The sequence below is a fragment of the Sylvia atricapilla genome, chromosome 2 (genome assembly GCF_009819655.1).
Source record: "Sylvia atricapilla isolate bSylAtr1 chromosome 2, bSylAtr1.pri, whole genome shotgun sequence".
Classification (NCBI taxonomy): Eukaryota; Metazoa; Chordata; class Aves; order Passeriformes; family Sylviidae; genus Sylvia; species Sylvia atricapilla.
In genome coordinates, this window is record NC_089141.1 from 82,433,696 (window position 1) to 82,450,687 (window position 16,992).

Here is a 16,992-nt window from a genome sequence, read left to right on the forward strand (position 1 = left end):
TTACTACACTTTGTAGATGAACTTTGTTTTGCATTCTTGAAATACTGAGAAAGCTTATATAAAATACTTCTGAGCAGAATAATTTAATGTTGGTAGAAAGCCTTCCTGAAATTGCAGCCATTTTTACTTGTGGAGGCACATCATTCTCCCCCAGCTTTCTTAACTTCCTGCTAGGTCTGAGATAGTTGAAACATGTCAAGCCCTAATCCTTAAGGAGAAAATTCTGCTGACAAGAAATGTATCTCTCTTAATTTTTGTAACACCTGGATGTCATTGTGGCTGAATTGAAAGTGGTTTGCAAGGTATACAGTTGCAGACTTTCAGGGAAAGTTCCTTATTAAGTAATAGTTAGAGGGTTAGTGAGTAGGTGGTTTCTGCTTGTCCTAAATGTTTCTTTCTAGTAGTGTCCATGATAGATTTTTTTTTTTTTTTGTGTGTGTGTGTTGTTTTGAAACAAAGGGCTTTTTCACCTAAGTCTTCAAGTCTCAAGAAACAATTTTTGAGGGTTTTCACAATTAGGTGATGTGCCAGGCAGGAATGAAGGATGAATGCTGTAGCTCTGTATTACTTGGCAGACTCTGCTGAACCTATCACCCAGTGCTTGTTTTCTGTAGCACCAAACATAGAATTTCTTCCTCAAACATAAGTATTAAAGTGCCTTCCTTTTTCATCACTGACTATTTCTTTACTTTTCGCATAGATATAAGACCATAATTTGGGAAATGAACCTGCAGGATGAAGTTATTTGTCAAAATACAGAGTGATAAGCAAAGCCTCTTTGTGAGGAAGAGAGCATGGTCATTCTGTACTTCTGTGTTGTAGGCTTGTGGTTATTTAGAGGTTGATAGGACTTCAGTGTTCAGGAAGCAGGGAAAAACATTGTCATTTTTATGTCTTTGGATGGTTTGTTTAAAGGGATCATGGACCTGGGATGTCAATGTTGGCTGTGTTCTGTTGTGGTACTCTGAAGTATGCACTGCAAGATGGGGTTTTTTTTGTGTTTTTGCTTTGTGCTACAGAGTTCTTTGGGAAATTTTGTAGAGCTAAAATTAGGGATGGTGTTGCTTTTTGTCTGATTTCTTGTTGTTTGAGTCATCATGGATAATTGCTGCAGTTGCTTTCATCTGAGAGGTCTAGACTGCAAGGAATATTTTCTAATCTATTCTCTCTTGTTAAAAAATAAGTCCCTCATAGTCAGGTGGAAAGATGTGAATTGCCTAGGGAAAAGAGTCTAGCACATTATGAAATGGTGAAATGTGAGTAGTAGTATTGAAAACAGGCTGGGGTGATGGCTGACAGCAAACCATAAATGACTGTGCAATGTGATCCAGTGGCAGAGAGGGCTGCTTGAATTCTTTCTGGGGTACACAGAGATGGGGGACAAAACTTTGAAATACTTTTTACAGCTGCAGTTGCAAAAGAAGTTCTGTGCCTCCTTAGATAAAACCTTTAACCATAGAGACTACCATAAATCTGTCTAAATTTCTATAGTTTGGAGGGCACTTGTTCCAAAAATTACATTAGTTTTGTATGGTTTTGAGGTTGGCTTTTTATAATTATTAAGTGTACAAGCCGTTGTTACATATAGGCAGACATATGTTTTTTTCATACCCCTTAGTCAGGTGTCATTTAAAACAAAGATACTTCTGTGTAGCTGCCAGGCAACAAATGTGGTTGGCTTAGGGACAAGTATAGTAGTGCAGTGCAAAGAGGACTGGGGTGGTTCAGTGATCAGACTGTTAATGAAGGGACAGAAAAGAAGCCCTTTAGGAATGTACTTTGTTGATATTTGTCCTAGGAATTAAAGCTACAGAGTACATAAAAATACAGTTTTCAAGTTCTTGTTTTAGAATGGTTTTTTATCATCGTTTTTGACAATGTGCTTACTATCATCTGTTATTAGATTACTAGGACTTTGAGCTGTTGCATACTTACTCTGGTGAAGTGAAAAAAGAATTAATATTCTGGTGTTGGTACATAAGTCAGATCTTTACTAATAGTGCTTGAAAACATCTTAAATTTCTGGCATTATTTGTTTTAGAAGCATAGCAGCTCTTGGCAGTGATCCTAGAGCTTCTGAGAGTAGTTTTATAACTTCTGAGAAATTTAAGATAATATATATCAGGTGCAAAATGAAAGCATATTCTTGTGGGGACTTGCTTGCACTTAAGAGGAGTCTGACTCTAAGGTTGGATGATAAGAATTTGTTGTCTAACTTGTTTTTTTGGAATGCATAAGTATTTCCTGTGATGTTTTAATTTCAGACATAAAATGTGAAGGTTTAGATATGTTTAGACAAAACCAGTTTTGATGATAAACTTTGTCTAAACACCTGTTAAGTATGATTTTATTTATGCCATACCATGTGCATTAAATATGGAAGCAGGGAGTTTCACTGGGTTCAGATTTCTGGTCAGTTTACAGTTTTCAATTTGTCTTTATTTTTCTTGATACTGTATATAACAAAGATGAACCATAAAACGATACCTATCTCTGATTCTCAGATGTGAATGAATTGAAGGAGTGCCTTCATGTACTAGTGAAGGAACAGCAAACTCTGGCCACACAAACTGCAACGACAGCTCTCTCAGCTATGAGGCTAAAGCAGAGGCTGGTTATCCTGGAACGATATTTCATTGCTTTGAACAGAGCAGTTCTTCAGGAGAACGTCAAAGTGAAGTGGAAAAGCAATAGTGTTCCTCTGCCTGCTGTGGACAAGAAAAGGTAATAACACATGCATGAACAAGTTAATCCATTAGAAAAGCCATTGAGAGGTTATCAACCTTTCTGTGAGAGCTTAATCTGATTTATTCCTCCTTGTAAAACTTTAATTATAAAGAAACTTCTTATTTCTTAAGATGGCTTTACCATATTAAGTGGTGTTGCCTGCAGTCCTCCTTCTTGCCTGGTGCTTTCGTATAGAATCTGTTTGTACTAGTAGGTTTTTATAGTATTACATTGTTGTAGATATTAATCTTTGAGCTATAAGTATGCATTCATTGAAGTATTTCTTTTGTTCTGCTCAGCTAGAAAGCGTGGAGAAGCCTGTTCCAGAAATGGTGCTAATGGAAATTAAATAGTTTGAAAAACAATGTATTTTTGTCAATAGTTGCTCAGTTAAATAGTTCCTCAGCTCACATAAATTAAAAAATGCAAATACATAAAAGCAGAACGTAGAACCTTAGCTTGGGTGAGAAGTGATGCAATTGTGCATTTTATATGCAACTATTTAATAGAAATACCAAAAAAGCTGAACATAGTTTTCCTTAGTTTGAGTGAGAAATGATGTAATTATGTATTTTATATGCAACTATTTCAAGATAAGTAACTGAGTAAGGATTCATCTGATTACTTTTCATGTCCGGATAACTATCTAGACCTAAAAATGTAAAAATCTATCAGATAAGTCATTAAATAAAGTGTTCAGTAGCTGTCTGACAGAACAAGTAATTTGGGTAGGGAAATTTTTGTTAGATTGTCTCTAGCTTCAGATATAAAAGGAGAATGTAAGTAGATATTGCAACTAGTTATTGTGGAATTGGAGTTCTGACAAGGATATCTTTCTCTGAATAGACTGTTCTCTTGAAATTTTTTTCAGCTCTGATTACATAGAGCACTGATATTTTTAAGTTATCAGTTTGCTAAAATGCAAGTAAAATTTCTTGAAAAAGTCCTAAGCTGTTCACTTTCTTTGTAATCTCAAACAAAATAGACTTGGGGATTCAGTGTTGGAAGTGGTAGGGAATCTATTGTTGCTGACTACAAAGGGGAGTTTATTTAAATTAATTTGGTTGTCTATATAAGAAGAGAAGTTAACAGAAATGAATGTGAATCCAGTAGATGTTACCAAAAGTTGAAGCTATTTCTCTTCTTTACACACACAAGTACAGAAACTGCAAAGAGATTTTTAGCATTGACGCTTGAATAGAAAGATAAGTCATGACAAAATGAGTGGAATTAATTATCAGTAATTAAAGATTAATTTTAAAAGGTCTGCAAGCTTAGCTTATGCAGTCCAAACCAACTAAAAATCCAGACTTCCCAAGTATGTAATTAGTGCGTGAAGTAACTTATGTGTTTGTATATTTTGAGTAAAGCATCATAATTTCACTAGGAGTAACTATGGGCATTTTTTTTTTTTTTTTTGGAAATCCATTGTGCTGGTCTGGTATATATTTTTCTCTGAACCTTTTTGATATTGGACATTGAATTGTTTCTTTGAAGTGGTTGAGGTTGAATTTTTGTTGCCGACATTTTGATGTTGTTCACCTTGTTTGTCAAGGCACAGGTATGATTCTTTACAAATAAAAATTATGTAATTGTATATGCATGCATATGACTAAATTATAAAATCCTTGAATATATGTTATACAAAATAATAATAACATAAATATGTATTATTGTAATACAGATTTATTGAAACTATTCATGCATAATTTTGTTTAGCTCAAGACCTGTAGGCAAAGGTGTGGAAGGCCTTGCACGTGTTGGATCCCGAGCAGCACTTTCATTTGCATTTGCTTTCCTTCGTAGAGCCTGGAGATCAGGTAGGTCTACTCTTAAGCATATTGCATATATATTTCATTAGAAGCCAGGTGACTCATTGAAGCGTGTGTGTGTTAAATATTGGCATAGAACTATAAATTTATGCATGGTAGATTTGCATAATTGCACTTGTATGATATTAAGCCCAACTGTGTTGTTGCTGATCAAAGCCACGCACACCAGTATCAATGTTGGGTTTTTCTGGGGTGTTTTACGCTGAGGAAGGTAAGTTGGGATTTCGTGAAAAGCGTGTATTTTTAATGCTAGATTTCAGAAAAGTTAGATTTATTATTCAGACAAGGTCAAGCCGCTATGCTATTACATGACAGTAGCAGATTAGAAAAAGTTTTGAGTGTGAAGCTTGTGTTTAGTTTGTGTACTTGTCAGCTATTGTCAAATTGCAGAGGTCGGCAGAATTGTCACCTGTGCTAAACCTGCCTGTCTCAGTCTGTGCCATTTGGTCAGATGGCAAGTGTGGGCTTACTCCAGCCAGCACTAGCTGTCCTCTTTTTTCAGTGGGTACCTAGTGAAATGAGCTGGCTTGGGTTTTCAGCTTTCTCAATTTTTTTTTTTTTTTTTTTTTTTTTTTGTGAAGAAATCTTGCAGTCAGATGTTCATGTGGAAATTGAGGACTTTGTCTGTAAGAAGTAACTTGTACTTTGTGTTGGAGAAAAGCTCCACAAAATATTGTGTACAACAATTTCTCTAACTTCTGTAAAGGTGGGAATGTAACTGCTGTTGCTGTGTTCCTCAGGTGAAGATGCAGACTTGTGCAGTGAATTGTTACAAGAATCGCTTGATGCACTGAGAGCTCTACCAGAGGCGTCCCTTTTTGATGAAGGGACTGTATCTTCTGTGTGGCTGGAAGTGGTAGAAAGAGCTACTAAATTCCTAAGGTCTGTTGTGACTGGGTAAGTTTCTTCTTTTGAGCTGTTAAATATCAAGCTTGCATCTCTCAGAAGCTGGTGGTATAAACAGTAATTTCTAGAAAATTTGTAAAATTTTCTTTCTTTTCTGTTGTCATACAAGCAAGCAAAAAATTAATGAACTATTGAAATTATGTTCTTTAAATATGATTTAAGCTGTTAAAGAAAAATCTGAATTGGAATATTCTGAATCACTGCATGAAGACTTACCAAAAGAATTGTGTTTTACTAATGTAAAAAGAATGCTTTGGTAATACTATATATGTGCACTCTTAATTGTGCACTTTAAGTGCAGTAAAATAATACAGATTTTTGTGCATGAGGGAAAATACACTCGTGTTGGGCTTGGAACGGTCCCCTGCTTTTTCCTGTTAAATTGTTACCTTTTTACACTAGTTACTAGCAGTTACTAGAAATGTCTTTTCAATACTGCAACTACATCCTTAAGGTGAATATTATAAAACATATTTGAATATTATAAAACATATTCCACCTATGAAAAAGGTTTATTCTTGTTTAATACAACTGGTATGAAGCTTGGGGCATTTTTAAAGCCTAGCTGTCCCTCTAAAACTTGGTCTGGCTTGGAATGTGTGGACTTTTCATCTCAGTTGCTTTCATCACCCCTTTGATATTTTTCTGTAAGTTTAGTGGTTCTGTAGTTTTTTTGGTTCTGTAAGTTTAGTGGTTCTGTAGTGGTTTTGTAGTGCTGTAGATGTTTTTGGTAAACTATTGTGTATTATTTCTTTTTAGTTAATGTATGTTGTTTGACTTTTAAATAGAGATGTGCATGGAGCTCCCAGTACCAAAGGGCCAGGAAACATTCCTTTGCAAGACCAGCACTTGGCACTTGCCATATTGCTTGAACTGGCAGTGCAGAGGGGTACACTAAGGTGAGAAGCACGAGCGCTGTGGTTTTTAACTGTCCCTGTTGGAATGGCCTGACAGTCTTCAGTTTTCATGGATTTGGGTTTAATTTAGTAATTATGGTTCAAAGCATATGCAGCTCTTCACTCAGGCAGTGATGATTGACACCTAATACCAGATTGCAAAATACATTTTTTATATTTTGATAATCTGTTTAAAACAGAAAGCCCTGACATCCAATTTTGCTAAACTTCAAAATGTAGAGATTGAATTGTATGGATGACTTAACCCAATAGTTTTAGGAATGCTTATTAATAGAAGATGTTGATTCCTTCTTTCAGCCAAATGTTGTCTGCAGTTATGTTGCTGCTTCAACTTTGGGATAATGGAACGAGGGAAACGGATAATGAGCGATCTGCACAGGGAACAAGTGCACCCCTTCTACCTTTGCTACAAAGATTTCAGAGTATAATATGTAATAAAGACATGCCCAATACTGAGGAAGAGATTCAGGTACTTATTCTTGGATTATTTGAAAGGGACATTATGTTGGAATCAAATTTCATTTGCCTAGCTAAAATAATCATAAAATTATCCAAACAAAATTATTGGTGGTGTTTTCCATGTAAGATGTCATTTGGTTTTCAAGTGAACATTTGAGTTTCTTGAGGTAGAGGAAGGAATGTCACAGCATGATCAGAGATAAGTGTTATGTTTCATAGTTAATTCTGATGTGATAATGAACTAGTTGAACTTTTCTGCATATTTCGATTGTTTTTATGTTTAAAGTTAATTGAACTATGATTTTTAGTCATATGAACTATGAATATTACTGAGGTTGATAAAACATAATCAATTTTATTATGCTTGTAGCTTTCTATTAAATACACAATCTGACTATTTTTTCAATGTTCATGTTTCAAATTTTTTTCTAATGTAAAAAAAAGTATGTGCAGAGTTAATTAATTTTCTCTTATGCAGATAGTCATCTTGTCTAAACTTTATTGTGTATCCGTGTGGCAGACTCATAGATATACCTTGAATGTTTTTCTCACTGCTTTTCTCTTTTCCAGCTCCTGACTTACCCTCTAAGTCCAAATGAAAGTTTTCTGAGGTATCTGACTTTGCCACAGGACAATGAGCTGGCGATTGATCTGAGACAAACAGCAGTGGTCATCATGGCCCATTTGGACCGCCTTGCCACCCCATGTATGCCTCCACAGTGTAGCTCTCCTACATCTCATAAGGTAATTGTTTGCGGTAGCAAATACAGTAGGATGTTTTCCCTAAAAGCATAACTGAATTTCAGAATGCAAGGAAAACAGCTCCTAAGATTCTTCAAATTCCTTTCTGATTTTCACATTATAACCTTGAGTTCTGAAATTTGTCTTCCTTGGGTAACTTATTACATTGGCCCTTTTTCAGTGAGGCTTGGAGTGTAATTTTATAGTTTATGAACCATTCTTTCTTACCACATTGTGGCTAATTCTGCCATATTTTGAGCTGTTTCTTGTGTTTCTCAGAGTGAACTCCCAAGACCAGAATTAATAGAAGTTGGGGGTCTGATGTACTAAAACATTAAAAGAAAGTAAAAAGTAAATGCCAAACTTTCCTTCGTGAAAAATCTCTGAATCTCTTACCATACATACTTGTTGCTCATTTAGTACCAGACTGAACTGAATATGATGCATGCAAGTCTTTATTTTTGGTATCTTGTAATTAGCTAAGTTTTATTGAGTATCGGAAAGAATGATGGTCTCAGATTTGAACCTATTTAGCATATAAAGGTTTTAAAAATAATTTGCTCTGTGGGTTTTTTTCAGCTGTGTGTTTCAAAATTTACTACTTACAGAATTTCTGATTTCCTAGGGATCACTGCAAGAAGTCATTGCTTGGGGATTAATAGGTTGGAAGTATTATGCTAATGTGAGTGGTCCAATTCAGTGTGAAGGACTGGCCAACCTTGGCGTTGTACAGGTTGCTTGTGCAGAGAAACGTTTTCTGATATTATCTAGAAATGGAAGAGTTTATACACAAGCATATAACAGCGATACTCTGGTGAGAATTTTTTCTGTGTTTTTAAAATTTTGTTCTATATTACTTCATAAGTTTCTTCTTTTAAATATTTACAGTTTCTTAGGAGAGTAGATGGAGATATGCTAATTTTCGTAAGCTTTCTGTACTGGTGTATTTGAACTTTCAGAAATAGTGGGGTTTGTCTCTTGGGTTGATTTGATGAAAAGCATATGTAATTTCTGCTAGGCTAGAGGTTATGGATACCATGATAATTGCTTTTATTGATATGCTGGCCTTGGTAACTTCAGAAATTAGCAGATATGAAACAGATTTTACTTTATGATATAACTATGTCCAAGCTGTGTAGTTTCTCATACAGAAAAAAATACTGTAAGTGGAAGCCTTTGTCACTAAGGTAGCCTGTACTGTTAAGATAAGCACCATTTTCATGTGTACCTAGAATAATGAGAAATAATGGGAAAAATAACTTCAAAGCATTGCTTTTGTAATATTTGACCATTTTTTTCTTCATGACTTCACCTCGTTAATTTGAAAGCAAAATTTTGATAAAACTGGAAATAGGAAAACTGTACCTAGCTGTGTGATGGAAAATGTCAGCAGATTTTATAAGCATTTTGCTTTTGTTTGGTTTGCAGGGACCACAGCTGGTGCAGAGCCTAGCTTCCAGAAATATTGTGAAGATAGCAGCACATTCAGATGGGCATCACTATCTGGCTTTGTCAGCAAATGGTGAAGTTTTCTCTTGGGGCTGTGGAGATGGTGGAAGACTAGGTCATGGGGATACAGTGTATGTATTAAAAATAATCGTAACATTTATTTGCAAGTGTTCTAAATTCATAGTCAACATTCTATTGTTGTGTGTATGAGCAATGCTCAGCATTTAACATTTGGCTCTATTACAGAACAGAACTTGCATTCTCCCTGTATATTTTCTCTTTCTAGAATATTCCCAGTTCTCTATTGATGCTACTTTCTGAAATACTTGTAGGTTGAAGGTGTAGGAGTGAGCAGTGTTATTAGGCCTTTTATTAATGGTTTTATGTATCTAGAGCACATTTTCTCTGAAGTGTTGAGTCACATGTTGGAGCAGGGTCATTATTTTTTATGCAGTCGTGTTGTACATTATTCCATTTTTCCTGGACGCAACTCTCTTGTTTTTGTGTAGAAGCAGTCCTCTACAACTGTATTGTATAGGGGATGTACATCAATACATTTTAGAGATTTCAAGTGTCTTCCCCCAGTGCAGAATTCCCTCTAAAGCAAGAGAGAGACTACACAAGGGTTACAAGTGTAATGAAGTTATTGGTCAGATACAGTAATTAAAGATAGTATTTTTAACAATAGACTAACATTTTTTTTAAAATGTTGCACGAATTCAATTGGAAACCGAAGTTGTGGTTGTTAGACATTCCTTCAGTGGTTTGTATGTTGAACAATTTGGACTTAATTTTGGCTTCTAGCTCTATTTATATTTTGTTACTTCAGACTGATAATAAAGCTTTGCAGATAGAATTGCAGCAATTCTAATGAGTATGTCACACCTTTTATCAGCTACTCATCAAATCACCCTTTGTGAAATATGTCACCTTCTCTTTAAATAGGCCTCTGGAGGAACCGAAGATGATATCTGCTTTATCTGGGAAGCAAGCTGGGAAACATGTTGTTCATATTGCTTGTGGAAGCACCTACAGTGCAGCCATTACTGCTGAGGGAGAGCTGTATACATGGGGGCGAGGAAACTATGGCAGGCTTGGTCATGGTGAGTTGGTTGGTACCTTCAGAGAAGTTGTTGAAGAATTTTAGTGCCTGTTGCAAATTATCTTTCATCCCGCCTAAAGCTGATTTGAGAACCTTATGTGGCTTCATGTGAATTGAAATAATTATGGGAGGGATTGTCTCAAACCCATTAAATTCGCTTTGATCTGGAAATAAGCAGTTGAATGGAGAAGAAAAATCTGTGGTGTTCTCTGTTCCTTTCCTCGCAGAAGGAAGAAGCAAAGACTATTTCATGGGTTAAATATTCGTTGGATGTCACAGAAATCATAAGGGAGCTTAGTCCTGATACTCAAATCTAAAACCAAAACTAAACAACATCATCCTATGCCCACATAACAAAATATCCAAAAACAGACAAGCAAAAAACCCAAGCAAGGGTTTGTCAGGTCTTCAGAGTTTTGCTTCTCACAGAACTACTTTATTTTGAAGGTTCCAGTGAAGATCAGACCATCCCAATGCTGGTGACAGGGCTGAAAGGACTCAAAGTTATTGATGTGTCGTGTGGGAGTGGAGATGCTCAGACTCTTGCAGTTACTGAGAATGGTTAGTAGCAAAACAAAAGTTAAAATTTGAAGGTTCTGTCCTTCCTGTTACTCTGAAGGTATTTATACTGCAGATATGCTTATTTCTAGCAGTTTGAATTCTGTAAGAATTTGAAGCTGAAATTCCTTTTGGGGAAATAAATATGTACATTTATTCATTTTGAGTATAATGTTGCAGAGGTATTTCCATGCATAGATATGCAGTATGTTCCTTATGAATATGCAAATATATTGAGTTATGGTACATATATTTCATGTAAATGTATAATGGAAGCACATAATAATACATATATGTGCATATCTTTAAATTTTATTCGTTGCTATATAAGTGCAAATATCTCATGTTGTTACAAGAGCCAGAATTCAGAGTAGGAGAGCTGTGTCTGTTATCACTTTGGAAGTGTCAAAGAGAAGCTGCATGGAAGTTTATCTTTCAAACATCCCTGACCAAAGTGCCTAGGATGAAGCAGATTTGAAATGTGTGTTTCGTTGTTGTGTCAGGTTAAGCCCCAAAGTCATCTCTTAGAAAGCAGATAATTCTTGGAATCTAGTTTTTCCTTGGAAATATAGCTGGTTAATATGATGTGCATTATATAAAAATTGAAATATTTACTCATACAGGAAGTGGAAACCCAGATTTTATTAGTTTTTTTTCTTCTCTCTGGTCTCTGCCTTGCATGCTTCCATTGTTTCTGAGAATACCTTAGAGACTCTGCTTATGCAAGTAGGGTACACAAATACATCAGAATGTAAAACGGGACTTTAGTTTTGGACATGCATGGGTTTACCATTCTTGAACCATCCTTTTATTTCCTGCAGATGCAGAATGATTTGGCTGTTTTTAATTCCTACATCAGGACTAAGAGTTAGTAGTGTATTTCAAAAGAACATGATAAATGTGGCAATCTCATTTCGAGAAATGTTTGAATGATATAAACTGAAAATAAAAATAGATTTAACAGACAATTTGGCCATTAGATGTGGAAAACATTCTGTAAGTTCTTATAAATAATAAAAGAAAGTAGTTTTTAACTTGCTTGATTTACAGTAAATCCTATGCTTCATATATTTTTAAGGAGGACTTTCTATACACTGATGGATTTTCAGTGGAGGTTATGTGTTGCACTTTTTATGTTTAGTTTTTTTCAGCATGAACACTTTTCAAATATTATTCTTTCTTACTGTCACGAACAATTAGAAATTAATTTGGAACTGCTTGTCTTAAAATACAGTTTAAAATTTGTGCTTGTTATAGAATCTTGGATTTTTAACTACTTACTTGTTAAAACAGGTGACTTGATTACATGCAAAAGGGGTACAATTTTTTTTTTTTGTTATCTTTGTCCTGATTTAAAGGCCAGGTGTGGTCTTGGGGTGATGGAGACTATGGAAAACTGGGAAGAGGAGGTAGTGATGGTTGCAAAACTCCCAAGTTGATAGAAAAGCTTCAAGATCTGGACATTGTGAAAGTACGCTGTGGGAGTCAGTTCTCTATTGCTTTAACCAAAGATGGCCAGGTTTACACCTGGGGCAAAGGGGACAATCAGAGACTTGGGCATGGCACGGAAGAGCACGTTCGATATCCCAAACTGCTGGAAGGCTTGAAAGGTAATTATCAGAGTTGGAAATATTCCAGAGCTCTTTCTGTTATTGGAGCTTTTTACCCAACACAAGTGAACTCTACTTCGAGTGATGATACCATGTACTCTTGTCATATTTTATGCTAGTAGTATTGAAAAGGTAATAATGTGCATTTCCTATTACTTCTGCGTTTACACCTACAAGATTTTAGCAGACTTAAAGACACTATGTTATGACTACTTGAAATGCTCCATTCCTTGTGTTCTCTTTATTCTTATTGCTTTTTATTAATTTCACAGAAATGTTTTTTTAAAGCAAGTGTGTTTCATTATCATCCAAACAAATACATATACATATAATATGTGCTTAGGTGAATATATGCTTAGGCAGGTGAATGGAGTAAATGAAAATAACAGACAAAAAATAAGGTCATTAGAGTTTTGTTTGACTTTTGACTAGTTTGTAATGGAGTGAAAATTACTTCCTTCATTTGTGAAAACCTGAGGTTCTGTATGGGAAAATGAGGAAGAAACCTTTTTATTGCTCTGTCTTTCATTTAAATTGTTATTCATATGTATTGAATGATCAAAGTGAGAATAACTTTACAGTCTCTCATCATAGATGGGAGATCTTTAAATAACTCTTTCCCAAAGAAGTTTCTAAGTAGAAGGGACACAAAGTAGAAGATTTTTTTTAAACTTGAAAATTCTGTACTTATCTATCTTTTGGTTTATGCTTTGCTGTACTCTTCCAATCCACTGTTGAAGCAGAAATAAGACTCATGACATAACTTAAATACCATAGTATTTCCTAGTTAAGCATGGTTGTAATTAGCGTAGTTTACCTTACCTCTGCTATTTTTCTGTCAATGATTTTAATATCAAATTATATTTTCAATATCTAACTTTTCTATCAGGAAAGAAAGTGATAGATGTGGCAGCTGGATCTACCCATTGTTTAGCGCTGACTGAGGACAGTGAAGTGCACAGCTGGGGAAGCAATGATCAGTGTCAGCATTTCGATACTTTGCGTATCACTAAACCAGAGCCCGCAGCTCTCCCAGGATTAGACACAAAGCATATCGTTGGAATTGCTTGTGGACCTGCTCAGGTAGGTTTTACTTTTGAATTACTTGGTTTTACTTCACACTCAGGTTAGTTCTGTATTCTAATCATGATCCTTCACTATGCATTTGCATAATTTTCTGTAATTTTTTTCTTATTCTGAATAAATGAAGGCTTTGGAAAAAAATTCTTGATCAGTTGTTCTGCCAAAAAGGGGTGATTAGCTTTCCCTCTTGGGTGTTCTGAGAAGTAGCTATTTACCTGTTTTCTTTTGTCTGGTGCAGCAATTGAGTAGTTGTCAGCAGAATGTTTTCTGTGGCAAAGATACTGAGTTATCTGGACTGGGTATGACAACATTGGAAAATTTTGTAAGAGAGTTCTGGATCAGGCTTTTATTTATGTTTACAACAATGCAATTAGAGCATTCTTTAAAACAGTTGTGCTGATATTATTTCCACATCCTCTATTACTGGTTGAAGGCAGATTTAGCTTTACAGTCTTATCTGTAATCAGTGTCATAGTTAGAAATTAACTAACTCTGGAACTTTTTATATTGTTTCCATTTATAGAGTTTTGCTTGGTCATCATGTTCAGAGTGGTCAATAGGCTTACGGGTACCTTTTGTGGTGGATATTTGCCCTATGACGTTTGAGCAGCTGGATCTGTTACTGAGACAAGTGACAGAGGGTATGGATGGATCCTCTGACTGGCCCCCTCCTCAGGAAAAGGAGTGTATGGCTGTGGCAACATTAAATCTCCTCAGACTTCAGGTGCCTTCAGTTTGTTACACTTTGAGCTATTGTTGAGCTGAACGTTTTCACTAAATTGCTTGGATGGAAACTATGACCTTTAATGTTCCTTAAAACACTTTTATTGATTTTAAAAAGTGAAATAACTACACTGTAATTTTATACTCTTTGAAATTTGGCATCTAGTGGTTATTTTTTGTTGTTCTTGACAGCTTCTGGGTTTCATTAAGAATGAACTGTAGAAACAGTATCTAAATGGATTAACCTTTGTATATGCAGAGATTTTGAGCATTTTAATGAATTTTAAATAGCATTTTTAAAAGAGAATGATCTCTTCAATTGGTGTCTAACAGTCACTGAAAGTGTGGTGGTTTCTTCTAGCATAATGTAGTGAAGCAGAAACAGCTTAGTTTATTCTTTATGTTTATTTCGAACTTTGAGGTTTATAGCTGTAATCTTATCCTGTAATCTTTGAGTATTGGTTTAAATTCAGGATGTAGGCAAGCCAGCATTTCCCTTTAATTTTACAAATTTGCAGGTGAAAGTTTGTATCTTGGTCACTGTACTTACTTGCTCTGGAAGTGACTTTCCCCATCCCACCAAGTTAGTATGACTTGCTAATTAAAATTTGCCTTTTTTCCCACCGCCCCCTTTTCTTTTCAGCTTCATGCTGCCATTAGTCATCAGGTGGATCCAGAATGCCTTGGCTTAGGTTTGGGCAGTATCCTGCTCAACAGCCTGAAGCAGACAGTGGTGACACTGGCCAGCAATGCTGGGGTTCTCAACACAGTGCAGTCGGCGGCACAGGCGGTGCTGCAGAGCGGCTGGTCTGTGCTGCTGCCCACGGCGGAGGAGCGCGCCAGGGCGCTCTCAGCGCTCCTGCCCAGTGCAGGTCAGTCCTCAGATTGAAGCCTCTTCGTTTGGCCCTTGCATTTTGACTTCATTAATGGCTTCTTCCATTTTTAGTTTCAGGAAATGAAATGAATGTAAGCCCAGGACGTAGATTTATGATTGACCTCTTGGTGGGCAGCCTGATGGCTGACGGAGGCTTAGAGTCTGCACTGAACGCTGCTATTACTGCAGAAATTCAGGTATGGTTCATCAGCTTTGCACTTCAGGTTCTTCTGCAGGGCACTGGATTAGTTACTTTTATAAATGCAAGAGTAAATGTGCCGTCAGTTATGAGCTGTGTAGCAGCTACTGGCATGTGTCCACCATGGTTTTATGGAGTTTCTCTACTCTTTTTTACCTTCACCACCCTCATCTCTCCTTTCGCCTTTCTTTTTACATTATAATTCTTTTAAAAGTGTGCCCATGTGCTTGTGGCAGAATATACAATACACATTTTATTTGATAGTAATTGTTACGTTTTTGCTGTAGGTAAAAGTAACTATGAATACTTGTTAGTATTATGTTTCATAATCGTGGTGGAAGTTTGTGGGCTTTCTTTAACTTTAGGCATTCTCTTTTAGGATATTGAAGCAAAGAAAGAAGCACAGAAAGAAAAAGAAATTGATGAACAAGAAGCAAATGCATCAACACTTCACAGGAGCAGAACTCCATTGGACAAAGACCTTATTAACACTGGAATCTATGAATCTGCGGGAAAACAAAGTTTACCATTAGTTCAGTTAATTCAGCAGTTACTAAGGTAATCACTTTGAATTTATCTTTTAGTTTTGTACAGAACATGTGTTTAGACATTCTGTGAACTAGTCAGCTAAACAATGGTTAATTTTGGTTAGCAAATAAAGTCTCTTGCTAGCATTTTTAGCTCCTCAGAATTCAAAATATTGAACATTTTTGTAGCTTATCTGTAGTTCTGCTCTGTTATTTTTGCTAAGGAGCAATGTTCTGTACTAAACTACCCAATTTTAGAAGGACTGCCTTGCTTTTATGGATTTTGATACTTCTCTGAAAAAACATCTGAAAGATTTTGTACCAAATATAGGATAGATGTTTAAAAGATTGTCCTTACAAAGTGTGAGAATCACTGCAAATTTGTTTAGAACTGAGTACTTTGTCCTATTTATTTAGAACTGCCTCAAGGAGACTTTAAGCGGGGAAGAAATTTTATATTCTTGACTGAGCGTTGTGAATGCATGACCAATTAGGGTGCTGAGAACAAAGCTGCTTTATATCAGCTAGAGAAGCTGCAAGAGTACTTAGCATATAGGATGTAAAGCAGGAAATAATTATGAGTTTACCAAGAAATTTACTGTACTTTTTCACTTAACTGTGGTGGCAGCCATGTAATTTAATCAATACTGAGACTCTTTTGAGCTGTGTAGTGTCATGGCTTTCACTGCAGCTTCTTAGTCAAGATTGTCAGATTGTGTTTTGTAGTGAGTGATGACAAAAAGCACAAACCTGAGGTATATTACTACAAATCCTGTTAACTAAAATGTATCCACAAAACCATTGACTTTTTGAGCATTACAATGCAAAGAAGTAAAAGTTCTGCATAGAAACTTTGTGGAGGTTTCTTCCATATTTATGCAAAATTGTAGCAAAAGCTTAACATGTGGGCTGTGGACTGTCTTCATTCTGAGCTCCCTTTAAGTGATACTTTTAAACCCTTCAGGAACATCGCTTCACAGACCATAGCCAAACTGAAAGACGTTGCTCGTCGCATTTCTTCCTGCATGGAGCAAGAACTTTATAGCAAGGAGAGATCTGCTTCTCTGGACCTGCTGCTCCGTTTTCAGCGTCTGCTTGTTAGCAAACTTTACCCAGCAGATTGTGTTGGCCAGGTCCCTAATACATACAGTAAGTTAAAATCTAAAAAAAGCAAACAACCTCTGACCCCTCCCCAGGTATTTCTGTAATGGTTTTTACAGGATAGCAGTTTCTTTCTTTAGTTTATCTTCCTGTCACATTTATCAGCCTAGTTGATGTCTCAGCA

The 16,992-nt window shown here is 36.0% G+C and overlaps 1 protein-coding gene across 5 annotated transcripts in view; it reads left to right on the forward strand.

Moving 5' to 3' along the window:
* Window positions 1-16,992, forward strand: part of HERC2 (HECT and RLD domain containing E3 ubiquitin protein ligase 2) — a 103,268-nt gene that overhangs the window by 25,430 nt on the left and 60,846 nt on the right. For 4 of the 5 annotated variants that reach the window (XR_010742975.1, XM_066313576.1, XM_066313577.1 and 1 more), the window contains exons 5-21: window positions 2,505-2,724; window positions 4,447-4,547; window positions 5,300-5,456; window positions 6,254-6,364; window positions 6,680-6,851; window positions 7,412-7,585; window positions 8,208-8,396; window positions 9,011-9,162; window positions 9,977-10,134; window positions 10,581-10,694; window positions 12,050-12,301; window positions 13,191-13,384; window positions 13,908-14,108; window positions 14,751-14,979; window positions 15,054-15,178; window positions 15,560-15,738; window positions 16,672-16,856. Coding sequence is in view for 4 of the 5 variants with exons in the window: in XM_066313576.1 (XP_066169673.1) it covers window positions 2,505-2,724; window positions 4,447-4,547; window positions 5,300-5,456; window positions 6,254-6,364; window positions 6,680-6,851; window positions 7,412-7,585; window positions 8,208-8,396; window positions 9,011-9,162; window positions 9,977-10,134; window positions 10,581-10,694; window positions 12,050-12,301; window positions 13,191-13,384; window positions 13,908-14,108; window positions 14,751-14,979; window positions 15,054-15,178; window positions 15,560-15,738; window positions 16,672-16,856 (2,913 nt within the window). In the remaining variant the exon portion in view is untranslated. The remainder of the gene's footprint in view (window positions 1-2,504; window positions 2,725-4,446; window positions 4,548-5,299; window positions 5,457-6,253; window positions 6,365-6,679; window positions 6,852-7,411; window positions 7,586-8,207; window positions 8,397-9,010; window positions 9,163-9,976; window positions 10,135-10,580; window positions 10,695-12,049; window positions 12,302-13,190; window positions 13,385-13,907; window positions 14,109-14,750; window positions 14,980-15,053; window positions 15,179-15,559; window positions 15,739-16,671; window positions 16,857-16,992) is intronic. The other variant, XM_066313578.1, reaches the window with a different exon arrangement.